This window comes from Aphelocoma coerulescens, chromosome 1A (genome assembly GCF_041296385.1).
Source record: "Aphelocoma coerulescens isolate FSJ_1873_10779 chromosome 1A, UR_Acoe_1.0, whole genome shotgun sequence".
NCBI lineage: Eukaryota > Metazoa > Chordata > Aves > Passeriformes > Corvidae > Aphelocoma > Aphelocoma coerulescens.
The window spans coordinates 25,431,650-25,456,799 of NC_091014.1; the positions used below are offsets into that span (position 1 = coordinate 25,431,650).

Sequence of the window (25,150 nt, forward strand, 5' to 3'; positions counted from 1 at the left end):
TTGTGGAACTGGAGGAGGTGGATTTTAAGAAAGGCTTTAGAAATGGGTGTTTAATGAATAAAGCACAGCTGGTAAGACACCAGTTAAACAGCTGTGAAAGCAAAGTTTTTTGTTGGAATAGCAGGCTTGTTTGACCCCAGTGAGGTACTGAGCAGTTCCCGCTAATGATGATTATCAAGCTACTTTGTGTAGTTATTTTGTATGTAAGATTTATGAAAATGGGTAAGTGTGCATAGTTCAAGTTTGTTTAGGCTATCCTTGCTTAGCCTTTGCTCTCCAAAGAGCTTCTTGGTGCTGTGCTAGCAGTGTGGCCACCCTTCTCCACTGTACTTAAGGACAGCTACAGAATCTCTTTCCAACTTTGACTTTTTGGTTTCTTCCTAGCATGCTGCAAAATTAAATCTCTACATGAAGTATTAAAGTCAGCATGCTCTTCTCTTTAGCTGTATGTTGTACACACCCACATTTCCATATAGGTGGTTTTAATGACAAAGTGCTCTGGTAGGAGTGGTTTCTGTATCTGTTTTGTTTTATCAAATGCATGCAAAGCAAAGCACGTGAGAAGAAAAATTCCCTTAAATAATGCTCAGCCTGTGTTTATGAAGGTCATTGTTTGTTCTTCCACTGTTTATGGCCTCATTTTCTTCTTTTTTATTTTTTCCCTTTCCTCTTGTGCTCCATTTTCCATCACGAACAGCATGTGCAACTTCCCAGCTTAGTTTCAGGCAAACATCCGTGGGAGCTGTCACCCCCTGACAGCAAGTACAAGAACACTTATCCTAGAAGGTAACGTGCTCTTCTCAAGCTTTGTTGGGAAGGAGAGGCTGTGTCCTCCTCATGCAGGCTGGAACTAACTTACCTCCTGTTCCAGCCTGAACTCCAAAGGAGCTGAAGCAGTGGTTTGGAGCTGAAAGAAATAGCACACTCTTCTCTCAGTTGCCCTCAGAGGGCAGTATCTTGCCTGGGCTCTTTGGGATAGGCAGTGTGTTGGTGGTAGCTGGGCACTGATGGCAGAAGCTGTGTCGGTGAGTGTTGTGGTGCAGGGTGGGAGCAATCAGTCAACTGATTTACTTTTTCCTTCTAAGTCCTCCTTCTGAGTGTTTGTATCAGCAGCTTCCACATGTCCCATCTACTACATGCTCCTGCCGTATTTACCTTTTCTTTCCTGAAATGTGTTCTTGTCTGCTGAGTCCAGCTTACCTAGCACCTCCTAACTCTGGCAGTGACACAAAACATGAACAATTAGTTGCACAAGCTCTGAAGCATGTGCTGGTTCTAATGGCACAGTGGTTCTTTTCTGCTGATCTTTCTGATCATCTTGTTTATTTAGATAATAAACTCCCCCACTTGGTGTGTCTGCTGTAACTCTGAGTAACATCCTGACAAAGAGCAATCCTTGGCACGCCTCCTTGGACTTGGCGACACTGCAGCAGCCCTGGCCTCCCGGCCAGGCTTAGCCATATCCTCTGTAAAGACCTGTACAAATGGAGAGCTGACTACGTGAGAAAAGGGACAAATAGTGTGAGGTGAACAGTTTGAGGGGATAAGGGGAGTGGAGATGGGATTCAAAAGTGAATCACAGTTACCCCAAAACACAGTTGGTTTTCCATTGTTATAAAGCCAGCAGAGCTTAGTGGCAAAAAAACAGTGACATGGCAAAATTGAGACGCAAGGGTATCCAGAATGCTCTGTGAGCAAGTGGCACTGCTTTGTGGGGAAGATCAGGCAGCATAAGGAGGTGTCCTTGCAGAAAGAAAAGAAAGAGATCCAGGTAAGTGCTAGAAGATAAGACAAGCATAAAAGTACAGTATGAGGGACAGGGCACGAAAAAAAACACCAACAAATCTTTGCAGAGGAAATGTGTAATGAAGGCCAGAAAGTATGCAATGGAGAACAGAGCTAGAAGGAAACGAGTGATGTAGGGTGAGCAGCTCCAGAGTGAGCTCCAGTGCCCGCGGGCTCAGCCGGACCCAGGGGCACTTTGAGCATCACCAGCGCCCAGCTGGAGGCAGCCCAGGACAGCGGCGCAGCTCCAGCTGTTGCTCCAGGACGCCTGAAAGAGTTTAGTCCAAGCCTTGTCTGTGCTGCCTTTCGCAGCTGTAGGGCACGGGCGGTGAGAGGGACCCAGGGCTGAGCACAACCCGCGCTGCAGCGTTTGAGCCCCGCAGCACCATCTAGTGCCGCCCGGCCGGCCCGAGCCAGCCCCGAGAGCCCATTTTACCCACAGCGAATCTAAAGAACAGAAAGCAGTTATTAAAAATTATGCCCATGTTTTTGACAGGCAGCAATGACTGAAGTGGAAGTAGCAGAATCGGTCCACAGTGACTTCCGTTGGGGGGAATGTTGTAATGTGTCATACAGGCAGTTTCTCTTTTTAAAAATTTATTTAAAGAAAAAAATAATCTAAAACACCTGTATCACTTGAATACTTTGGTGTACAAAGACAGCATTGGACAGTACCTGGCCAAACTCTGGGGCTGCCCTCGTTTTCAACAGCTCTAGCATAATGAGACATCAAAGTCTAGTAGCAAAATCTCCCTGCAACATTCCAAATATAAAACTTTTTGTACAAATATATTTTTCTTCATAGTACGTAATCACTCTTAAAATACATAATTTCCTTAGCAAAAGTTTGCAACAATATTAAAATAAATAAAATATCCTAGAGAAAATTCAGTTCCATAATAAAACTGCAAACCAGAAGAGTATAAAAATTAATTTCATTATTAAAGTCTACTTCTGAGAGGTTGTTTTTTTTTGTTGGGTTGTTTTTTTTTGTTGTTGTTGTTTTTTGTTGTTGTTGTTGTTGTTGTTAGGCCAAAGTAAAAAGCATGTAAAGATGCCAGACCTATGCAGACTATTACAGGTCCACTGCCAGGAGTCCTACCTTTTGCTAGATACTGATGTCAGCCTGCACTCATCCCATTGTGACTGTGTGCAGGGTCAGGTTGACAGTTGCCTAGGTTTTAAGAGGAAATATCAATTCTCCCTTAACTGTGGAGATATGACGGATGTTGATTGGCTTCCAAGTCAATATCCTCTCTTCCTTCATTTTCACCTACACACGTGGCATTTGGCCTTTCCTGCTAAGCTGAAATTACTGTTGCTGCTTGGAAAACAAAGAGGAGGAAGTTTTCTGTGCGTGTTGCTGATATTGTCCCTTAATTCATTTGCAGGAAGTGTATCCAAAGAAGGTTTTTACATACAGATTTTTCTATTTTCCACCCAAGTTTGATTATTTTTTTCACATTTTTCCTGCTGTCTAGTCCTCTCACCCCAGCAAGAACATTTCTAAAAGTTTTCTGAAACAATTATGTCAGGCTAGACAGGTTACTTCTGCTTACTATTGTGTTTGCATCCAATCAGAGCAGCTTTTCAAAGGAAATCTGGTTTCACCACTATAAGTGGCAAAACCTCAAAGAATGTACTAACTTACACATGATTAACCACAGAAGGGAAGAAATTCCCATATGCTCATGTGGTCACTGCAGTGAACACCTCCTGCAAGGCTGAATTTGTGCATGGCTGAGGCAGGTTCAGAAGTGCTGGTCCTGTCATCATGGGGCACTGCTGACCATTCACTCCACAAAGAGGGTCTCCACACAGCATCTCACAGCCTTGTCTCCTGCACTTCTTCCTCCGTCTCCTCCTGCAAGGCAGTGATTTGGGGTCGGGGTTTGCGTTTGCTGGAGTTTCTGTGGTGTGCTGGGAGTAGTTTGAGGCGCTCGGCGTGACTGATGGCCTGTCTGAAGGAGCTCTTCTCGTTCAGCAGCTTCTGGATGGATTCGTACTGCCGCAATTTATTGTCCTCGATTACCTGGAGAAACATCACGCCTTGAGATGAGCAGTGGAGGTGCTGACAGAATTCAGCTAATGCAACTAATGGAGCAGGGAAGAGACATGAAGACATGGCAAACATCTTCTAATAGAAAAAGCCCAATTTACAATTTCTAATTTCTAGTTTGCAATTTCTAATTACGACTACAAAAACATACATTAAAATTTGAACATGTGGAAAAGGTGCCTACTGCCCAAATTACAAAACACTGCTGGACTGCTGGTTTCTCCTTGTGACTTGGTTTTACCTCTGAGTCCCTTTGCTGAAGACTCCCAGTACTGTGGCACTTCCCTGGCACTGCTGAACTGCCCAGTTAAGAAAGCGTTAACTGTTCTATCGCAAGCAGAGGGAAAAGGCTGCCAGTAAGGCGCCAGGCTTTCTTTGCTTTCTTCAAACAAGGAAGCGCTGCTCACCTCTGTTTGAAGGAGACAACAGGTTTGCCCTGTAAGGCTCTGCCAGTCTCCCCTGTCAGGCAGGAGACAAATTAAAATCAGGGTCCTTCGCTGGCACTGCAGTGACAGCACATTTTGGGTAAGAGCACAGGTCTGACAGGAGAGAACTTTTTGAATCTCTGTTGCTCTCTCTGTGCTCTGGAGGGTGGGAAGCCTTTTCAGGGCGGAGGCTGCCTGCCTGCTAGGGCTCTGCTGCCACAGTGGCTGGGAGCAAGGCTGAGTCCAGCACACACAGAGGAGCAGCACATCCAAAAGGTTGTACAACCTGCCTACTGACTAGCCTGCTTTAACTTCAGGTAGCATTCCTCCTGCCATGCTAATGCACCCAATCAAATAGACATGGAAAACCAGAGTGTTTCACTCTGCTAATAAAATTTAGATGCCATCTTATAGAAGAGTGAAGAAAATACAGAGGGAAGAACCTCATTTTTAAGAACAATTTACATAACTTGTCTTTTCTTTACTAACCATTTCTATACAACAAAGGAAATATCCCAGGACTGCAGTAATTTGTCCCTGTAATTAAACATGAAAGGAATATTTACATGGCTAGTTGAAAGAAATCAGCAATTCTGATCATCACATATTAGGAAACCCCTCTTCCCCAGGCAGCCTCCTATTGCTCAACTGCAGCTGATTCTGCATTTGCAATTGTAAAGCTCTGTGAGATGAGATTTTTCTGGATCTCCTGAGCCAATCAAAAATATAAGGCACCTGGATCAGCAGCTGGATAACCTACACAACTTTCCTTCTGGCTGAAACTTTCTTTCTTGCTTCTCCAGAGCAAGACCCAGCCCATCTGAACACAGGTGTCTGTGACAGCTCAGGTGAAAGAGCAAACAGGAGCCTGCTGCTGTTCTGCCAGTGGGTAGGTTGCTCAACTTCCCTGAATGATCACCATCAATCCAGAAAACATCATCATTTCCACTTGGTCTGTTCTGCATGTTCATCAAATGCAGGGAGACAACAGTAAACGAGCCTATGATAAATGCTCACCAAGAATCTCTGGCACTCCAGCATCGCCTCCAGCCTGTGCTCGGAGAGTATCACCGTGCAGTTGGCAAACGCGTGCTTCAGGGTCTTCCTGATCACTTGGGAAGTTCTGAAGGGCAAACAAACATTGGCATTCAGACTGCAATGTGCATGCCCATAACTACACAGATGTGTGTAAAAGCCTGGCTGTGTGTCGCAGAGCTCACACTCAGGGACACAGCTCTGAGGTGCCTCAGCTGCACCTCTGCTGCGAAAATACCTATCAGCCATAGAGCTAAGGTTGTAACCAGGCTTCCCTGGTCCTCCATGCAGAGCTACCAACATACATTACTGAAATCAGATTTAGTAACAGGCCAGAGAAGTTACAAAAGGTCTCTTTAGATGGTGCTGCCTCACAGGTTTTCTTATTTCATATTAGAAAACAGAACAAATGAACAAAACATACACAGGATCCAGGTGAGCACTTGGTTCATCGAGCAGCAAGATTTTAGCTTTGCTGAGAACTGACCGGGCGAGGCACATCAGCTGTTTGTGGCCATGACTGAGGACACAGCCTCCATCCACAAGAACAAAATCAAGCTTGCCTGGAAATTGCTCTATTACAGACTTCAGCCCAACCTGCCGGAGAAAAAAAGGACATGAAAAACTGGCAAGATATAATTACTGCTGACTGCAGCAATCATTTACATCATTGTAAATGCTAAGGAAAGTGATTTTTGAAAGGAAAACAGGCCTCTTTGGTTACTAGGAATTTAAAAAGAAATGACGAAAATTTATATGCGACATTATAGCAACAGAGAAAATAACCCTGCTCACCATGGCCACTGTCTCTACAGCTCTGACAGTGCTTCCCTGTGGTCCTTTCGCTGCCCCAAAGGCCTTGTGCACTTTGGTCAAACTAATGGCACAAGGGGCTTCCCTCTGGCACTGGTGACAAAGAGTTTAGAGGGATGCCCATGCCATGTGAAGCTGCTGACTTTGGACCAGAAACCAGAGTCCAGCCCAGGAGATGTTTTCTGACTGTTTCTTCCGGTGCTCTTGTTTACTCTCATTGGGAGATTTACACCCCAAAGCAAAGCTTTCCATCTTGCACAGATCCAAACCAACTGTGCTCCTTGGCCTTATCAGCAGAGTTCAGAGAGACATTTTCACAAAATATGAGAACTAGGAAATATATGTGAGTAGCATGGCTCTATAAAACACTATAAAAATGTACTGAAATCCCAGAAATTTATGAAGGCCACCTCCCTTGGATTTTTTTAAATATTACTGATCTGCAATTAATTTGCATTCATGGAAAACAAAAAATTTGAATTCCTACTTTGTGTTTTCACTTTACATGGAAACCATATTAAACTGTGGTGTATGGGTATATGTGTTGTGTTTCTGAAGAGCTCGTGCTTTAATTTGTAAGCAAATAAAGGTCAGTGTTTTGTTCCTTGCTTCTCTTTTGAACATACATTGTGTCCTTCATGAAATTTTGCATTTAATGGCTGGAAAATGTGCTCTCTTCTTACAACTGCACAAGGTGTCTCCATGTACCTGTAGGGCTCAGACAGCTGACTGCAGGAGTAAGACTTAGGCTCACAAGTTGACATAAGTCTGACAGATCCAGGTGCTGAAATATGTGGGCAATAAAAAATGAAACATCAGACAAGGTCTTGTCCTCTGCAGTTGATTGCAAGGAGCATAAAAAGCTGATGCTGATCTCAGGAGGATCCTCTAAATCCTCAGCAGTCAACATGGATCTGGAATAAGCTGACAGATAATTTCTGTGCTGTGCTCCCAAAGTTACACTGACTCACTGCCACTGCCGAGCCAGACTTCAAGAGCATGAACTTGGTAAACAATCCAATCACTCCTAGTAAAAAGCATTACAGCACTTTCTTTTTTCTATTTGCTTTGCATTCTTGCCTGTGCAATGAAAACCTCAGTATCACATATGGATTTGCCAAACTCCTTAATGATAAACATTTCAAAATAAAATTTTTTTCATGCCATTGTAAATGAGGTTTAGCTTTTCAAAATCCCAAGCTCAATTCAAACACACACTGGAAACAGTCCTCCAAAGCAGGAGAGCTTATCTTCTTCAAGAAAGGGGATATTGATCCACACTCAATTTTTTCCTGAGCCTCAGAGAAGCAGAGAAACAGCACTGAGCACACTGCACTAAGCACGCTATTGTCTCTGCTAGGACTGTCTGAAAAACTGCTGTCAAACCATCTAAACAAAAATATCATGATATTTTTATTTGGCAGTAAATTACTCATAGAACATGTCTACTTTCCTCTTTTCCAAATGTAGGGAAGAAATTATAAAAACCCAAGAAACCAAGCAGAGACAGAGTTAACATCCTGGATAGGAAAGGAGGAAGCTTTCAGATTAAGTCCCACACCTGTAAGCATTTTTTGATACTTGAGACTTACAATGAAAAAGGAAAATGGCACCAATTCATGGTTAGGTCTGTATTAATTAGGTCATCTGTGCCTTGGAAAAAGGTATCCACTTTCTAGGCTGCGGCCTTTTCCCTCCTGTAATGCTCACCTGACTTTTCCTGGGAATTATGGACACTTCTGCAACCCATGAAGCACTGTCAGAGCCAAGAAGTGGCACCTGACAACTGCAGTGTGTGGGACTGATGCCATGATGATTTTTTGCGTTTTCTGTTATACCCCTGTTATACCTTTTTTACAACTTCTGTATTCTTAGTGCTTTTTGCCTGCTTTCTTGGACTTGTTTGTCAAGCTGAGAGACTAAACATTTTAAAAGCTTCATAGCTAGGGATCAGTGTGCCTCAGACCCCAAGGTCCTCTCCAGAACACATTCTGTAAACTAAGAACCATCCAGGGATGGTTCCTTGGGGAGGGGGTCTCACTCGGGCCTCTCATTGGGGAATCTTTGATAGATATGCTAATTAGTAAGACCTATAATGTTATACCAGGTCTTTTGGGGGGGGGGGGGGGGCATTTGGCAGGGTGCATTTCGATGCATTTGACGTGGATGTGGTGCACCTAAGGATCCTTAAAATAAATACCAAGGTAAAATCCCTTTTTCCCTTCTAACCGTGTATGACTCTTGATTTTAAGAACAGGAAATGGCATCAGGACCAGTGCAACATGGAAACAGAATCTGGCCCCTAAGCTTGGGAATTGGAAAAAAAAAATGTTGCTGAAACCTCAACAGAATATTAGAAGAAAACCTTCAGGTTCGAAAATCTAACATTCCATTACTCTTATTTTCCATGGCAGAGGAAGCTCCATGACACAAGTAGCACAAAAGCCTGAATGCCTTGCCAGAGAGTGCTCCCCTCAGCTGGCTTCACATTGGCCTGAGAATTGAAATAACTATTTATATAAAACATAATTTATATGGTTTGTAGCACAGTATGACCTTTCCTCTGCACTTGTTTCCTAAGATTGTACATAAATGTAAAGTATGACAATCATTTGACCTACACTGCACCCTGCTGTATCCACATCACCAGAGGGAGACAAATAACACAGAACAGCTGTACCTCCTCTGCAACTTTCCATATTTCTTCATCATTCCACTGCCCATAAGGATCCAAATTCATCCGAAAAGTTCCAGAAAATATGAACACTTTCTGCAAGAAAAAAGACATACAGACACAGGTAGATAGATAACATTGTATAAAGCATTAGAAATTGTGAAGCATATAGAGAAAAGAATAACCTTCTGCAATTACCAGATAGAGCTAACTGCAGGTTATTAATTTTTTTTTTAAATATTGTTCCAAAAAAGTGATTTTGAAAACCCTTATATATTAAGGTTTTGTCAATTATCTTAATAAAATCATAGCCAAAATTGTCTGAAAACCAGCAAACCCCAAATTTCAGCAGTTTTCAGAATAAAACATTTCCTGTATTGCCATTTTGAAACAAATCTTTTAAAACTACTTTTGATTCTTGACTACCTGAAACATATTAAAACATACCAAAAAAAAAAAAAAGTCAAACTAAAGTGTGTGTTTCCACAATTTTGTTTAGAGAGAAAAAAACCCTATTGCTTATTTGTTAAAATTCAGGGACATTGTCCTCAGTTATTTTTCATCAATAAATTTCTTTTTCTAATAAATTGTAGCCAAATACACGTCTCAGCATCATTCTGTCCCCTGGCATTTCACCATGTCCCAGTCCTATCTCAAAAGATGTTCTTTCCCTCTCTCGCTGTCGGATGACTGAACTGTGACAGAGCGCGACCTGGTTCATGACTGCAGCGGCAACAACCCACTCTGTTAGAGCTTTCCCTGCCGGACACCGCGGGCTGTGCTCGCTCCCTGCTCTCAGCTTTCCCTGCCGGACACCGCGGGCTGTGCTCGCTCCCGGCTCCCTCCTGCCTCGCCTGCCTTCTGCTACAGGAGATGAGCAGGACGCACATTTCCTGGCACTGACAACACACCCTTCTCGACCTGAAGCTTACTACTCCATTCTGCTTTCCCCATCAGCTCAGGCAAGCAGATTTAGGCGATCATACCTTAGATGCACATTTTGTAGCTCAAGAAGCAGTGACTCTGACAGAATTAAATATTTGTTTAATCTCTTTTTACATGGGGTGGGTGTGTCAGATTCTGATGGAAATTAGATTCTTCAAGGGACACTGAGGCTGCACAACATCTCTTAAGGAACCGTTTTTTTCTATGCTGTAAGGTACACCTGCTGTTTGTAATAGGGAGAACTTGCTCTCAAAGAATTTAAGTGCCTTGTTGAGAAATATTACCATTTGCTTGCTCTTTCCTTGTACACACACAACAAATACCAAGAGGAAAAATTTGAGACAATTATTCTCTTCTGTCTTTCTAAACAAAGTATTTATTTAGAGAAAATGTGTTGAAATGCCAGTGATTCACAGCCACGTAAGTTCCTGGAGTCTTGGTAGTCAAACACTACCAAAAGTGAAGGACTAGCTGTACCAGCAGAAAATAACTGAGAGAATACACTTTGCAAGTGCTTTCCCAGCCCTTGGCCTGTCTACCACAGTTTCCATCTTATCCAACCTGGGAACTTGGCATTCTTTCATCAGATTTCAAAGTGATTTATGCACACACTTACATTAATCATTTAATTATGATTAATTAAAAGTGTAAACATTGCAGAGGAAAATTAATTAAATTAATTAACTTTTTAAAGATATGTATGCCATTGCCAACCTATTTGGTGTAAAAGAGAAGGAAATAACTAATTCAAGAAACCAGAGGAGAAAAGCAGCTGCAATGTGGTGCTGTGCACTCAGTGGGATGGATTTAAGTGCAATGATACCTTCAACATACTGACTGAGCTGCAGAACCACACAGAGCTAAAAATTAATAATTGAAGTACTTTTTGTAGAGACAATGGGGACAGAGTAGACTCTTTCCCTTATAATTGTTATTGTTAATAACAGTGAAAGCTTCAGTGAAGTACAGCACAGTCCTTTTCCCATGCCCTGCACTGGTTAGGTGGTGTGAGTGGGGTGACATATTTGCAGCAGGATTAGGTTCTTCCAAGTAATGGGTGCGGTGGAAACAACAATGCTGTGGAAACAGTGTCAGACGTGGGTTTGTTCACAGTGTGAGCCCCATACATTTAACTAATGGAATAGGTGTTTTCATCTCTCAGTCGTAAAGAATAGTTAACTGAACAAACCAGTTTTAAAGAAGATAGGGCTGAATAACATTCCTGCTGAAGTGCACCAAGCAGAGCAATAAAGGGTACAACTTTCTTTTGAGGCTGCTGCTATTTCTAATAACTGTGCTTTCAAGAAGCCGGTCACTAAAAGCAAGCTATTCCCAAAAGCAGGGTTGGTTTTTCATCCCCACAAAGTAAATATTTCATTGTCCTGAATTCTGGTACTTCTCTCTCCATTTCAACACCTCCTGCCCCCCAGCTCATTAGAAACCATATAGGGTTCACTTAAGTAAATACCATGTGAGTCACCTGGGCAGTTTAAAGTCTACTTGAAGAGAAGCAGAAACAAATCTCTCCACATTCTTAAAAACTAGAAGTCTAAAGTGAAAGAAAAACACCCAAAAGTGAATATGAAGGACTTACATTTTTCATAAATATGGAAGAAGTAGAGATAAGGAGAGCATTGGATAGGTGAATGGATGGCTGGGTAGACTGGTAGCAAATCTGGAAATCAGCATTTCCTTCTCAGTCACTTGTTCAAACTCCCACAGGATGATAACGGGTGTGATTATACAACAATATCCACCCACAAGCAAAACATTTGGAAACATAAATATGGTTGTGTTTATGTTCTGACCACCCCAAATATTGCAAATCAACCCTTCTGAAGGGCATTAATCCCCCTTAGTGGCTACAGCCTCCTGGTGTGTGTGGCAACAAGCTTCCTAAGCAATTTATGTGTTACGTGGAGAATCAAGACCCTGGAGTACCTAAGAAAATGCTTACAGAAGAGTTCAGGATCAGCTGAAAGAGGCTGTGACTGAGAGTAGGAGTGAGAGTATTCCAGCTGTGAGTAGCTGCTGCTGTAACCTGTGTGTGGGTCCTCAGCAAGACCCACGGACCCTTCTTCCCACATGTCTCAGGGCCGAAGAAAAAATGTAACATCAGCTGGAACCAGGCAGCAGCCCCACGCACAGAGAAATTCCGAGTAACAGCAGCATGACCTTCATGTAGCCTCCTCTGCTTTGTCTGTGTTATAGCAGCAATATCAACATGAAACAAAACCAAGTTACCATGTGAATGCTTTAGTACTAGGTGCAAAGTTAGAGGACTTGTTTTCATAAGTGTCTTTTAGGGACTTTACATTGACATTGAAATATTTACAGACAAGAATAAGAGCACAGAAACAATAAAAACCTGAAAGGTTTTTGGGACCAATTCTGTAACATTCTCCCTTGAAGACACCAAAACATTTGCCTCCCACAGAGCTTACGAGTAAATATGAGTGCTGTGCTCCTGGCAACACTGAACCCACGATGTAGAAAACAACCTATATACTGCCCGATATGAGCATGAGCATGTGGGGTTGTTAATTAACGTCCCCAGTTGCTCTGTGCACGGGTCTGATGCCGCAGAGGCTCCTCAGTACGGTGGTGCTGACTCATCCCAATGCCCTGCAGGCACCCAGGCTCTGTAGGACCCTTCGCGGGAGCACCTTGGGAAGTGGCCCTGCTCGGCAGCTGCACCAGGCAGGAGTGTGCTGGCACACCACAAAGCAGCCACGACCTCCAAAAGTAAGCAGGTCTGAAGGGTATGAGAAATAGGGCTGGAGACAGACAGATGGACAGAGACAGACAGATAAAATGAACAGAATGTGATGGCTGCTGAAAAACTGGAACTACAAAGGTAAAAGTTGCAAAATTTCACTTCTTCAGTAAACAAAGGAGCAAAACAAATTTGATTTTTTTTTGTCAGCTGGCAGTCCTGCAAACTGTAGAAAACCTGTTCTCCATGTTAAGCTTGATTTTAACTCTATATGGAGTATTTACATGTCAAAACCAGAGTGAGATCCACTAGGATGCATGGAATACCACTTAAACACATCTGAAGTCATCCCCTTCCTTGCAGCTAACAGCACCTCATGAGTCTCAGGTTTCTCATCACTTATTTTAACTGGAAATCATCTGCAGGTCTCCTGTTCTCCATTCAAAGACAAATTTCTGAAGCCACGTTCTCAATCTGACTCCACTAAATACTGCAGGATGCAATCAGCACAAGGACTTGTGCAAGAAAGCCTTAGTGTGTTGAAATCAAATGCAGCTGGAAATCCTCTCTCTGGAAATGTGGTGGGCAAACACCTGCAGAAGAATCATCAGGAAGGCCTGTCTAGGAAGAAGGGATAGTGGGTGCAAAGGTACAGCCTTGTGTCAGTGGAGCAATTGTTTTGTAGAATGACAAACAGCCTGCAGCAGCAGTATTGGGCAGGCTGTGCTTCAGCGGCACAGCCGTGTGAGAAGCTACAGGAAGAAACTTTCTTGTGGGAGCGTCAGGAAATATATTTTATATGGTTTAACCCTTTGCACCACTACAAGGCACTGACAGCCAGATTTGAGACACTGAAAGAAACAAGGGGTTTACCTTTGCTTCTGCTCAGTGTGATCCCTGACTACCCTGCAGGTCATTCCATCACAGCCTGCACGGGGTGGACAGCAGTGTCTTAGGATGCTGTGTGTGCTATGTGGTTGTGCATTAGTGAGGTTCCCACAGAGGAAAAGCACTTCTTTTCTACTAAATTGGGAAATTTAGGGTTAAGGAAGAGGAGGAGAGTGTTGGAAAGTTTTCAGGAGGAAGCATGCCTCAGGTAGAGCTCCATTCTCCTTTTGTTGGCGAAGCCTCTCCTGGAGACAGTGAATATCCAGGTGTTGCTGTAGGAGAGCCTCCCAGGAAAGGAAAGGACAACTTTTTTTTTTTCCATTCTGAAGCTGTAGGTGAATGGCAAAGAACAAAAGGCTCCCTTTGTTCTAGTGGGAAAGGCAGGGTGGCATATGCAATTTCTCTTTCCTGCTGGGAAAGTGCTGCTGAAAACTTCATTTTGTTCTGAATGTGGGAACTTTTGAGGCATAATGTGCAGTTCTTTGCCAAGGAATTGGGACAAGTGCTGCGAGCTGAAGCATGCAAACAGGCTGGCAACTATCATGACCTCCCAGAGAATGGAGGGCTGGGATTATTTGGCATTGATCCAGGTATCAGGGACTTGCAAACATGAACTAAATGTGTAAACTTAACAATGCACTAACAAGGCACCTCACTAGCAGAAGGGCAAGTTATACTGCTCATGTAAAAAAATGTCTCTTGCATTTTGCTGATGGCTGCATAATGATGTTTTCTATACCATTAGTGACTATAGTGAATACTCAGCTATGAGAACTATTCCTCATATTTTTCACAGGGACAATGAGACTACTTGTTACCAATCATTCAGATTTCTTCTCAGTCCATGCATTCCCAAGGACAGCTGGAGATGGAAAGCAGAAGCCCTGCTGGGCAACCACATCCCAAAGGGCAAAAGGCTGAGAGCAAAAGGATGCCTATTGGAGAGATAAGGAAGCCCCTTCCAATACAGAAATTTATACTTGGATGTACAGGAAAATTTTCCAGTGTAGACATAGCTTATACTGGTAAAAGCATCCTTCATCCTATACAGCCATGCTTGAGAGGACAGCTGTATAACATACCTGTCCTCCAAACTGAATACCAGCAGCTGCACAGCTGCCTTGATCTGAATGGGGGACATGTTTTCATACTTGCAAGCAACAATCACTCTGCAGAACTGAACCAGCTGTAATAAAGAAAAAGATTAAAGGAATAGATAGATGTGAAAATGTTGAAGAGAGGATAGAAACGGTGACAAGAGGTCAGTTATCAAATGACAGCTTGCCAAGCAAGCCTCAGCTCAGCAGGCAGTGTGTGACTGGTAGAGCTCAGGTAAGAAATGAATCCAACCAGTGGGCTCAACACTGCTCTGTTAGGCTTGGTTTGTTGAGGGTGTAACGTGGCAGGGAAGAAAGGGTCTGTTCTGACAAAGTCAAAGTGCTAAAAAATTGCTGCCTCTAGGAAATTTCAGAGCATGAAATGCACAGAGAAAAGAGAGTTGTGCCTGCTTTGCATACCTACTCTAAATAAATGGCACTTGGGCTACTACAGAGTAACATGTTTGAAAGGGAAGCTATCACAATTCAAAACTGATCATCACATAGAAAAATTGAATTTCTGAGTGTTTGCAAAATCAAGGCCATTTTTTTTCCAGCATGAACATTTCAGTGTCTTTTAACAGTGACCAAAGCTTCAAAACTGACAGCATTTTTATGTTAAACTACTGGCTGTACCAGAGTCTCTTCAACTATTTTTAAGTGCCTCATGTAGTCAGTACAACAGCTTTATTCTACACAAACACTCACCAGCTTTCTAAGACAGTAACCACCTTTCTGAGATGGGAAACTATCTGGGAACAAACCAAATCTTCACAGAAAACATATGGAAACAGCTTTACTGTGGGGACAGGATGGGGGGAATAGCACAATTAGGGTTTGGCAGCTAATGGTTAAAAGGGGATGCTTGGTCACCTTGGTCGATCCACTCCTAGTGGGTGTGTCAAGGAGGAGGTCATCCAGGGTGACAGTGGATCAAACCATACTTTTCACTCTCTGGGGCTAGTAGCCACTCCTCAAGGATGGATAAAGGCAGGACAGACTGCATGGCCCCTCTCAGCGTGGCAGGCTGATCTGCAACCAGTCTCCCACTGCCCCCTGATACTACAAGTGACTCATTGGTAGGACTGCCATCAAGTGTTACTTGAATCAGTCGGCCACAGTCACAGATTTCCAAAGGAATGAACAGTTATGGAAGAGATTGTGTATGTTTTGAAACTGAAGAACTATCCAATGTATAACTGTCAAAGAAGAGATGGTCAATATGTGTTACTCACATATCAGTGTTGTTGGTAAGGACAGACAACAAAAGTACAAAAGCATTAAAATTATGCAGTTCATTCCATCAATTTTCATTCCTACCCTTACAGTGAGCAATCACCTTTTAGTTCTACTGTATGCAGACAATAACATTCAGTATGCAGACAATAACATTAATTTTTCAGACAGATAATCCACAGCTGTAACTGATATAAGACACTGTCCAGTGGGGGGGACATTGGCAAAGGACTCAGAAGCCCTAGGTTTATGTGTTTGCTATCAGTCTGCCAGGGAAAACAGGTGATGTACAGTATCCACGTTAACCATAATATGTGATGTAGACCTTCAGAAAACAGTAGCTGAGAACACTGATTGTATTTTTTTCTTCAGGTGGCACTATCTTATCCTGAATCAAAATGCAAATGTCTCAGAGAGGCAGGGAGAAGCAGGCTAGAAACACTTCTGTTCAAGCGTGCTGTACCTTCCCTTTTCTAGAAGAATTCTTGTGGGAGTGGCAGAGAAAATCTAAAAATACAAAGTTTGCTGTGAATCATTGCATCCTTCCACCCATCCATGCCACTCTCCTTTTCACCAAATCTGTGTTTTGTTTCTCAGCATACAAGAACAAACATCTTAAAAGCAACTATGTACATATGGATACAGAATCGATGAAAATAAAGGCACAAAAATATACAATAATCTCATTACCTGAGGAATCACTCCAAATGCTTTTCTCCATTGTTGCACGCTCACCGTGTTCCAGGAGACTCCATCAATTTGGATATCCCCTTCTGTATTCAGCAGTCTTAAAAATGCAAAAAGTAAAGTGCTTTTTCCTGAACCTGTTCTTCCTAAAAGGCCCACCTGCAATGGAAATCATACAAGCAAACATTTAATACTCTTCACATATTAATCACAGACTAAGGCAAAAACCTTAGAGGTCACAGCAGTGAAGAACAGTCCAGATGGATCTCAAAGAGATAGCAAATGCTATTGATTTGGCATGATAAAAGCCTACACCAAGGTCTGAATCAAACACTGGGCAAACTCTTCTTTGTTTAGCTAGGATTAATTAGATGAAAAATCTGATAGCCTACCCCTAGCTGAAGGACAGAAATTTTTTTATCTATTATTTTGCACCGATCAGCCCAGCTCTTTGTGCCTGTTCCCTTCACTTTGCTGTGAAGCCCTCATCAGCAAAATCACATCCAGAAACCAAAAACTAAGTAGGGAGTGCATTTGGATCACCCTAGTAAGTTACTCCACTTCCATATAATTGAAAATAAAGGCCCTAACTCTGATTAGTGGGGTAGCTTGGGGCAGAGGAAGTGGTTACAGCACACATCATGCCATTGGACACCCCTAAGCACACCTGTTCAAGTCCTCAACCTGCCCAGTTGGTGCTGATTTTCTTTATCTCTAAGGTGTGAAGAAACATAATAATATATATTTTGGTTTTTTTTTTTTTAAGTTGTGAAAGGCATTTAAAGAATAATACAATCAGGCAGAGTCAACATGGGTTCACAAAGGGAAAGGGCTGTTTAACTCCTTCCATATCCTTCTGCGTAAAGTCAACCACCTCGTGGATGAAGGGAAGGCAGTGGATGTAGTTTTCCTGGATTTTGGTAAAGCTTTTGATACTGTCCCTCACAGCATCCTTCTGGACAAGTTCTCCAGCTGTGGGATGAGCAGCTTCAGAGTGCATTGGGTGAAGACCTGGCTGAAGGCTTGTAGTGAATGGGGCTACATCTGGCTGCTGTCGGTCATTAGCTGTATTCCTCAGGGCTCAATCCTAGGCACAGTTCTCTTCCATATATTCATCAATGACCTGGATGCAGGAGTCAAATGCACCATTAGCAAAGCTGCTGATGACAGCAAACTGGGAAATGCTCTTGACTCCCTTGAGGACACGAGGCCTTGCAGAGGGATCTAGATAGTTTGGTGCATTGGTCAGTGATTAATTGGATGCAATTTAACAAGTCCAAATGTCAGATGCTGCACCTGGGATGGAGCAATACCAGGCACAAATATAAACTGGGAGGGGAGGCTGGAGAGCAGCCCTGCAGAGAGGGATCTGGGGGTGCTGGCTGACAGCAGGATAAACGTGAGTCAGCTCTGTGTGCCCGGGCAGCCAAGAGGGCAAACCCCATCCTGGGGTGATCAAACACAGCATCACCAGCTGGGCAAAAGAGGTGATTATCCCACTCTATTTAGCATTGGAGCAGCCTCACTGGGAGTGCTGTGTGCAGTTCTGGGCTCTGTGGTTTAAGAAGGATGTGAAGGTGAGTGAATGCATCCAGAGGAGGGCAACAAAGGTGGTGAAAGGGCTGAAAGGAATATCCTGTGAGAAGTGTTCAGGAACTTGGGCTCATCTAGTTTGGAGAGGAGGCTGAGGTACAACTGATCTGGGATCCAGTGGGAGGACATGTGGAAATGGTTCAAAGCTGAACCAGGGGAGGTTCAGACTGGACATTAGGAAGCATTTCTTTACTAAGATGGTGGTCAAACACTTGAACAGGCTTTCTAAAGAGGTGATTGATGCCCCAAGCCTGTCAGTCTTTAAAAGGCTCTTGATGATAATTTAACTTCTGGACAGTCATTAAGTGATAAGGCAGTGGGACTAGATGATCATTCCATTCCATTCCATTCCATTCCATTCCATTCCATTCCAATTTCCATTCCATCCCTCAGCAGAGGACAGCTCATCCATTTCCTGCTTGTTGTACTACCTATGAGATAGAGACAAATTCTCTCCAGTTTAAGGAGCACCTGAGTCCAGGGTTCATTATCGAACTTGAATCACAGCCCTCGAGAAAAAGTTTTTTGTTTTTACTGCTCTACCCTCTCTCTGTACAGTACAAAAGTATCTTTTATTTTCCCTACTCCACTGCTTCAAGGGATTTTCCAGGAAGTAAATCCCCCCAGCCTGCAGCAGCACCTGCATCTCCATGTTCCAGGAATCACAGGCGTCTCTCTTTCAAAGGCAGAGTGGTTTCAGCATGGTGGTACAGGAAGTCAGAGCTCTGGGTTCAAAATTTTGGTGCCCTCAAACTTAGTAGATGAAACAATCAGCTCATGTAAACCAAGACAAATCTACCAAACTTGGCAAAGACTGGTGCTATCCAAATTAGGAGTGAAGATGTGCCTCATGTCAAGGCTAGGGAGCTGTCACTGAACCTGTTCTCTCATTTACCTGGGTCAGTTAAAATCTCCTCTTCGTCTGTATGGCTTCAGCTCAGGAAATCACAAGCCTTTCTTCCTATTCCACCAAGGATGGGCCTTTAGCATGAGCTTGAAGCAAAGTGTTAAACTTCTACCTAAATGCTGTCCTGAAACCAAAGCTCTTTCTTAAACACAACCTCAAACATGCACAAAGATTAATCAGAGGTTTGTCAATCCTCTAAAGAATAGAGCTGTTTACGGTCTGTAATATAATAATTCCGGGTGGCGTAGAGCCCTCATGGAATGGGTGAGACGGCACCTCCACCCTCCGGCCGCTGGAGCCAGCGGTGCATTACCCTTGGCACGGCAGCCAGTATTCTTTCGTGCCCTGCCCCATTGGGTCAGGCTGTCCCCAGCACCTGCACTCACCAGCAAGCTTCCCTCTCCACACCAGAATTTCAGGCACAGGAACACAACTTGGAAAACTGTTGCATATGTATTTTATCCCCAGTAATTTCTGTTCTTCAGTTACTTTAGAAGATACTTTGTTTTGTAACAATTTAATTTAGAAAACCTTGTCAGACTCAAAATCCTCTTTAGTCACTGAATAGGTTTGTGACAATTCTATACTTTAGCTTAATAGAATTAAAAACAAAAGTGTCTTACCCTCTGCCCTGAACTTATTGCAAAGGAAATGTTTTCTAGTACAGCAGCTCCTCCTTCACCGTATTTTGCTGTAAGGTCTTTCACAACCATTTGGCCCCCAGATGGCCAGTGCTTCTCTTCCTTGACATGCTTGTTTTCAATTACAAGGGCATCTGAAAACTGATTATTCTTCTGTGGCTTAGTGCTTTTTGTCTCTTCTGTTGGCATGTCAATGAGTTTAAATATTCGTCCGACAGACCGCATCTACAAATCAAAACAAACACTATTCTAATTGTAATTCATACTGAACTATCAAAACAAATGAAATAAGATTGTTCCTAATCCCTAGCCATAACAGTGAGTCTATTTTCCATGTAAGCTACTGTCACGAGTAACCCAAACCATCACTGAATTCCATACCTATCTGTACCCAAAAACTGTTAAAGTCTCTTTAGGACCCAGTATGGCTGGAACTGGAATTATGGGGCAGTTGGGAGGTGCTGGTCCCTTGAAAAGGTCAGGGCAGCCGAGCCGAGTCCCTCTTGCGCCTGGCAGCGTTTCTGAAGGTGGAGGCTCCACTTTTGGTGGGTTTCTGGGCTTCCAACAGTAGTGGCTCAGAAAAACTGCATTTCACAATTAGAAACTGCTTTCAGAGTGAACTCTGCAAACTCTATTGCCAGTGAAGCTTGAGCAGGTCCTGGGGGGCCGGGTCACCCTGCATCAGCACCAACAGAGCAGTTTCCCCCCGACACACGCACAGTTCAGAGCACATCAGCACCAGCACTGGCAGAGTCCGGCCAGCAGCAGGAGTAGGCGGCAGTACTGCTGATCCCCCACGCACTGGCACTTCTCACCTGCCACTAGAACGGCTCTGCAAGCTCCCACCTTCCCAGGAGGGTTTTCTTTGTGCGTCATTTTCCCCTTTGTCTCCTGGACTGCGTGGTCACCTGGAGGGTGCCCTCTTGGGGGAGAGAGTTGGTGCCAGTTTCCCTTTGTCTCCGTACACACAGCCAGCAGCGGGGGCTGCCATCTTGGGAGGGGCGGTACCCTGCCATTTTGGTGTCTCTTTGCTCCTGTGCGGTTCATGAGATTGATCAGTTTTGTAGCTAGTGATTATTTACTGTTATTATTTACTGCCCATTGCTGTTTCACTTGTTAGTAAACTCTTATTTTTTCACTTAAATCTACTCATTCGTTCCTTATTGGTGGAAAGAGATTGGTTGAAATGAAGGGGAGGTAACTCATTTTAGAGTGTCCATCTCTTTAAATGGTCTTAAACCACAACAGCTATACCATGATATAATCTTCAAAGGTACACTGCTTCTTGTATAGAGCTCTAGATTCCATTGCACTTACACTACTGACATTGGCCCAACGTATGATTCCTCTTGCTTCCTTTTTAAATGGACATAATAGCTCTTTCTATCTTTAAAAATGTATTTTGAAAAGTGATGACTTGTATCTATGAAAAGAGAGGATAATCATAAAAACAACATGGGTCACTTAAACTCTTTCCTTCAGGAAGGTATGGAGCTGAACAAAACCTGAAGTTCTCTGAATAATGACTGATCTCCAAAGATCAGCAGACTGCATGGAATTTGAAAAATGCAAAGCAATGGCGTTAAGTAAAGAGGAACAATCATCGGAGAGTAACATTTGAGTATTTATGAGAAATTATAGTTTAAAAAAATTAGTAGTAAGTTCCATGATAATGAATTTTGTATCAGTAATTATATGTATTAGGTGAAATAATAAAATCTTGTAGTTCGTGAACTTCAGACAGAAGTTGCTAGTAGCAGTCTTGGTGAATTTTCAAAAGAATGTGGACTAGAAAGGATCCTCTTATCTTATTTGTATTAAATGGGTCAAGGATCAATAAATAATTATTCTCCTTCACTACAATTTCACTGCTCAGGTGGTCAGAAAACATATTTTTTACTTTATGGACAACTTTGCTGTTACAACCTAATTAATTTTAAATTCTAAAGAGCTCCTTTTACTATCTGCTTTCCCCATTCATCTACGGAGGGATACCTTAGATCTGGTCACCCTTTGTTCTCCAGGACTAAAGAAAATCCAGGTTTAAACCTCTTTCCTAATATATGTTCTCCTTCTCCAAACAGCTCAGCTCAAATCAAGCTTTCCTGTCTGACCAGAATGTACACAGCATTTTGGGTGATGTTTCACAAGGACTTTATACAAATGCCTTGGTACTTCCCTATCTATATTAGGAATATCTGCATTAACACATCCTAGGATCATACACTATTATCTTCGCAGTCACATCTTACAGTTAATGTTTGACTGAGGGGTGGTCAGCCAAGCTTTTCTCCATTTCAGCCATTTCTAACCAAGATCCTCACTTAAGACTGAGGTTATTCTTAGCAGTCCCTAAATTCAAGTGTTTGCACTTTTGTTACTGAAATCTATTTAATATATGCCATTTGAGGTCACCTAATACATTTCAACTCCCAGGATCTTTATGCCAACACTGCCTTTCTGCCTTTGGCACATTTCTTCAACACACTTTTTTATTTTATTGAGAGCATTTAAAAAAGATTAAAATGAGCTCAGTCAGCAATCTAATCTTTGTTGAGTAGCCTCCCTACAGGTTAATACTTAGAGCTTAATGCCATTTCCTTTCTGACCAACTCATTAACTAGTTTACAGGTCTTGTAATAATCCTTATATCCTTCATTTATATAATTCCTGAAACAGAGCCACAGTCAATGCTTTCCTGAAGGCAAATGAGATCTGTTACATTACTTTTGTCTGGAAAATAAATCATCAGACACATTTATGAGGGTAGTGTGATGCAACCTTAATGTCAGCAAACCTGACTCCAATCTACAAGCACCACATTTTTAATTAAGTCTTAAAAATAGTTTCTGAAGACTGTTGCTATCACACCAACAAACTGATGGTGGTATCAATGACTTCTCATTTCTCCTTCTCAACAAAAAATTGACAGTTGTTATTTTATCACATGCCACCACCACTGCCAGCTTGTTTTATATATTTGAAGTGGCCATTATCAGATTTCCAGCTTCTTGGCCAGTTCTTCCTGAACACTTGGAGGTGAGGTCTGCTCTACCTGGTATGGATGGCATTTTTCCAGTCTGGTTTCACATGTTTAACTGAAATGTCCAACTGCAGAACCCAAACATCCCTAGCTGAAGACTGATCTTAGATGGATTGACTCACAGGTGTGTGTCCCTCCACAAACTGTACAGGATATTCAGGGAGACGAGGATTCTAGCTGGTTTTGCACGTAATTCCCACCTCAGATATTATAAATCCCATTTCTACCTTCTGCTCCACTTTCAAGCTCACAGATTAGACACTGCCTTTTTAATGAAAAGTAAGATCAAGTATTTATCCAGATTATGAGCCATTTGCAAGCCTTACTCTGATTTTGTCAAGTTTCTCTTCTCTATCTACTTCTTGACCTCCAACACATAGCTTGTTTAGGTTAACATTAAAATCCATTCAGTAGAGGCTGTAATTTCTACCATACTGACAGAGAATGTTGTTCATGCTGGCAGTCCTGGAGTCTTCAAAATGTCTTATTTTTCTCCTGTTCAGGAAACAAGTTTCAGCTCCTTACTTGAAAAAGACGTGACTTCCCTTTACATTCAGGTACCTAAATGCCCCAGTCCAACTAATTAATTAATTAAATTCCTTGTTTTACAAAGACTTTTTCCTGTAAACAACATTTGATCTCTAATCTGTATTCTCAGAAATATGTCTCTATTTAGTGGTATCATGGAAAACCCTCTGTACATCTTTGTTTAACTGCTTTTATATTCCTTCTGCAAAGTGCTTCTACTTGACATATTACGTAGGTTCCTTTTGGCTTTTCAATCCCGATTGAAATATTGTTAGGTAGATTTTCTATATTGAACCAAATACAAGGGACTACTGGGATCACAGCTTACATCTCAGCATCTTGAAACCCAATTGTGACAGAAGTTTAAAAAAGCATGCTAACACGCAAACCTGTCAATTCTTATTTCCATCTCAACCACTGTGCAAGATGGAAAAGCATGGTCATCATCATGTTCACGTACATATGCCAACTCATTTTGTGATACAAACAGGAAGACCGTCGATCCGGCTGACAATTTTCTCCCTGACTGTCAATAGTAAATCCCACAATGAGCACCATGCAGTTATTTTAATATATGTTTGAGAGTACCTTTGTTTTCACAAAACTTAGCTTTATAGAAATATAGCCATTTTAGAAATGAAGGTCTTTCTTGACTTCCTCAAGAACTGTGAATGCTTGTACAGGCAGAGATTCCCCATAACTGCCCAAGAGATCATACCACTACACACTGTCTAATGTCTGCTATGAAGCCAGCTGGATGAAGAGCCTTTCTATACAAAAGAAAATTTCATCCCAATGTCCTAGCTCCCATGACAGACTTATCAGTTATGTATGCAGATATTTTAGACAGTTTAATAATTTTAAAATCAATTCTGAATTCCTTGTTCTATAGCTTGAATTATGATTTAAATCTGGGCAGAATGTAGCATGTCAGTAACATTTTACAAAAATATCCATTCTTCCTTTCACAGGTAGAAATATTCTGTCATTCATAATGACAGGTATAGGATAGGTGACAGCAAGCTTCTTATTCATTATTCCCATCAGTACTGCGCCAGCTATATTCATGTTCTTTAACTAGTACTTTTGAACAAAGGAGTATATTTACTATTTTCATCCCTAAGTCTATAGCATAGTACACTATTTTTAGCCTTGCCTAATTGTATTTTACAGAGATTTTAATAGCACTGTGAATTCTTTAATTATTCTAATTAATATCACTTAAACTCTTCTTAACTTTGAAGGAGAATTCATAACATAATTATATAATGCGTATTTCCAGGAGGTGGAAGAAGTAATTCTTTTACAAGTAAGCTAATACAGTTAATTTAATCAGGCTCTGTGTTATCTTCTACTAAAAAGAGAGCAGTGGCTCTTTTCAGACCAGACACCCACAGTATTCAATGGCTGTGGTACAAGACATCACCTCCTCACAAACACGTTGCCTGGAAAGTGCAGTGTGCAGCTGGGAGATCCTGTGGGAGATTGGTCCAGTGGTTCACGTTGTACAAAACCCTGTGCATTAAGTCACTGCCAAAACTGGATCTGTAGGCAGAACATATGGTTGTACCATGGTTTCACATCATCTGCTGTTACATTTTGGGTGCACTTACAGGACGTATACTTCTCTTTGGAACCGAAAAAATGAACTACTTAGTTCACGTAAAACTTTTACTGACTTTTTTCTCTTTTACACACTGCTATGCAGGCGGGCAGAAGAGAAAATGGTCTAAAAATTTTCTCTTCATTCTGTTCCCTTCCAGAAGACCAACACCTCACTTTAAAGACTGCCATTCTGATACAGATTTTACAGTCAAGTATTTACTCTACTTAAACTTTGGAAATTAACAGAGTTCTCAGGTTTCCTGCCAACAGTAGTAAAAAAAAACATATTAAGATCATGCCCTAGATTAAAAAATAAAAAGAAAACAATTGAACAGGTTAAAGGAGAAATAGTATGGGAATATAAAAGCATGAAAATCAGCTTTAAAAGCACCATTATTTTTCACAGTTGTATTTTTAAATTTGGTCCTTTTCTCTACCTTTCATTACTTCAACTCTTCAGCATCTCTGATGTA

At 42.1% G+C, this 25,150-nt stretch overlaps 1 protein-coding gene across 2 annotated transcripts in view; it reads right to left on the reverse strand.

Annotated features, from left to right (window-relative positions):
• Positions 1-2,365: 2,365 nt before the first annotated feature.
• Positions 2,366-25,150, reverse strand: part of CFTR (CF transmembrane conductance regulator) — a 91,135-nt gene continuing 68,350 nt past the window's right edge. Inside the window, exons 22-27 of one of the 2 annotated variants that reach the window (XM_068996863.1) lie at positions 19,484-19,726; positions 16,364-16,519; positions 8,798-8,887; positions 5,729-5,901; positions 5,287-5,392; positions 2,366-3,817 (exon numbers count right to left, since the gene is read on the reverse strand). In XM_068996863.1, the coding sequence (XP_068852964.1) occupies positions 3,611-3,817; positions 5,287-5,392; positions 5,729-5,901; positions 8,798-8,887; positions 16,364-16,519; positions 19,484-19,726 (975 nt within the window). In that variant the 3' untranslated portion in view covers positions 2,366-3,610. The remainder of the gene's footprint in view (positions 3,818-5,286; positions 5,393-5,728; positions 5,902-8,797; positions 8,888-16,363; positions 16,520-19,483; positions 19,727-25,150) is intronic. The other variant, XM_068996873.1, reaches the window with a different exon arrangement.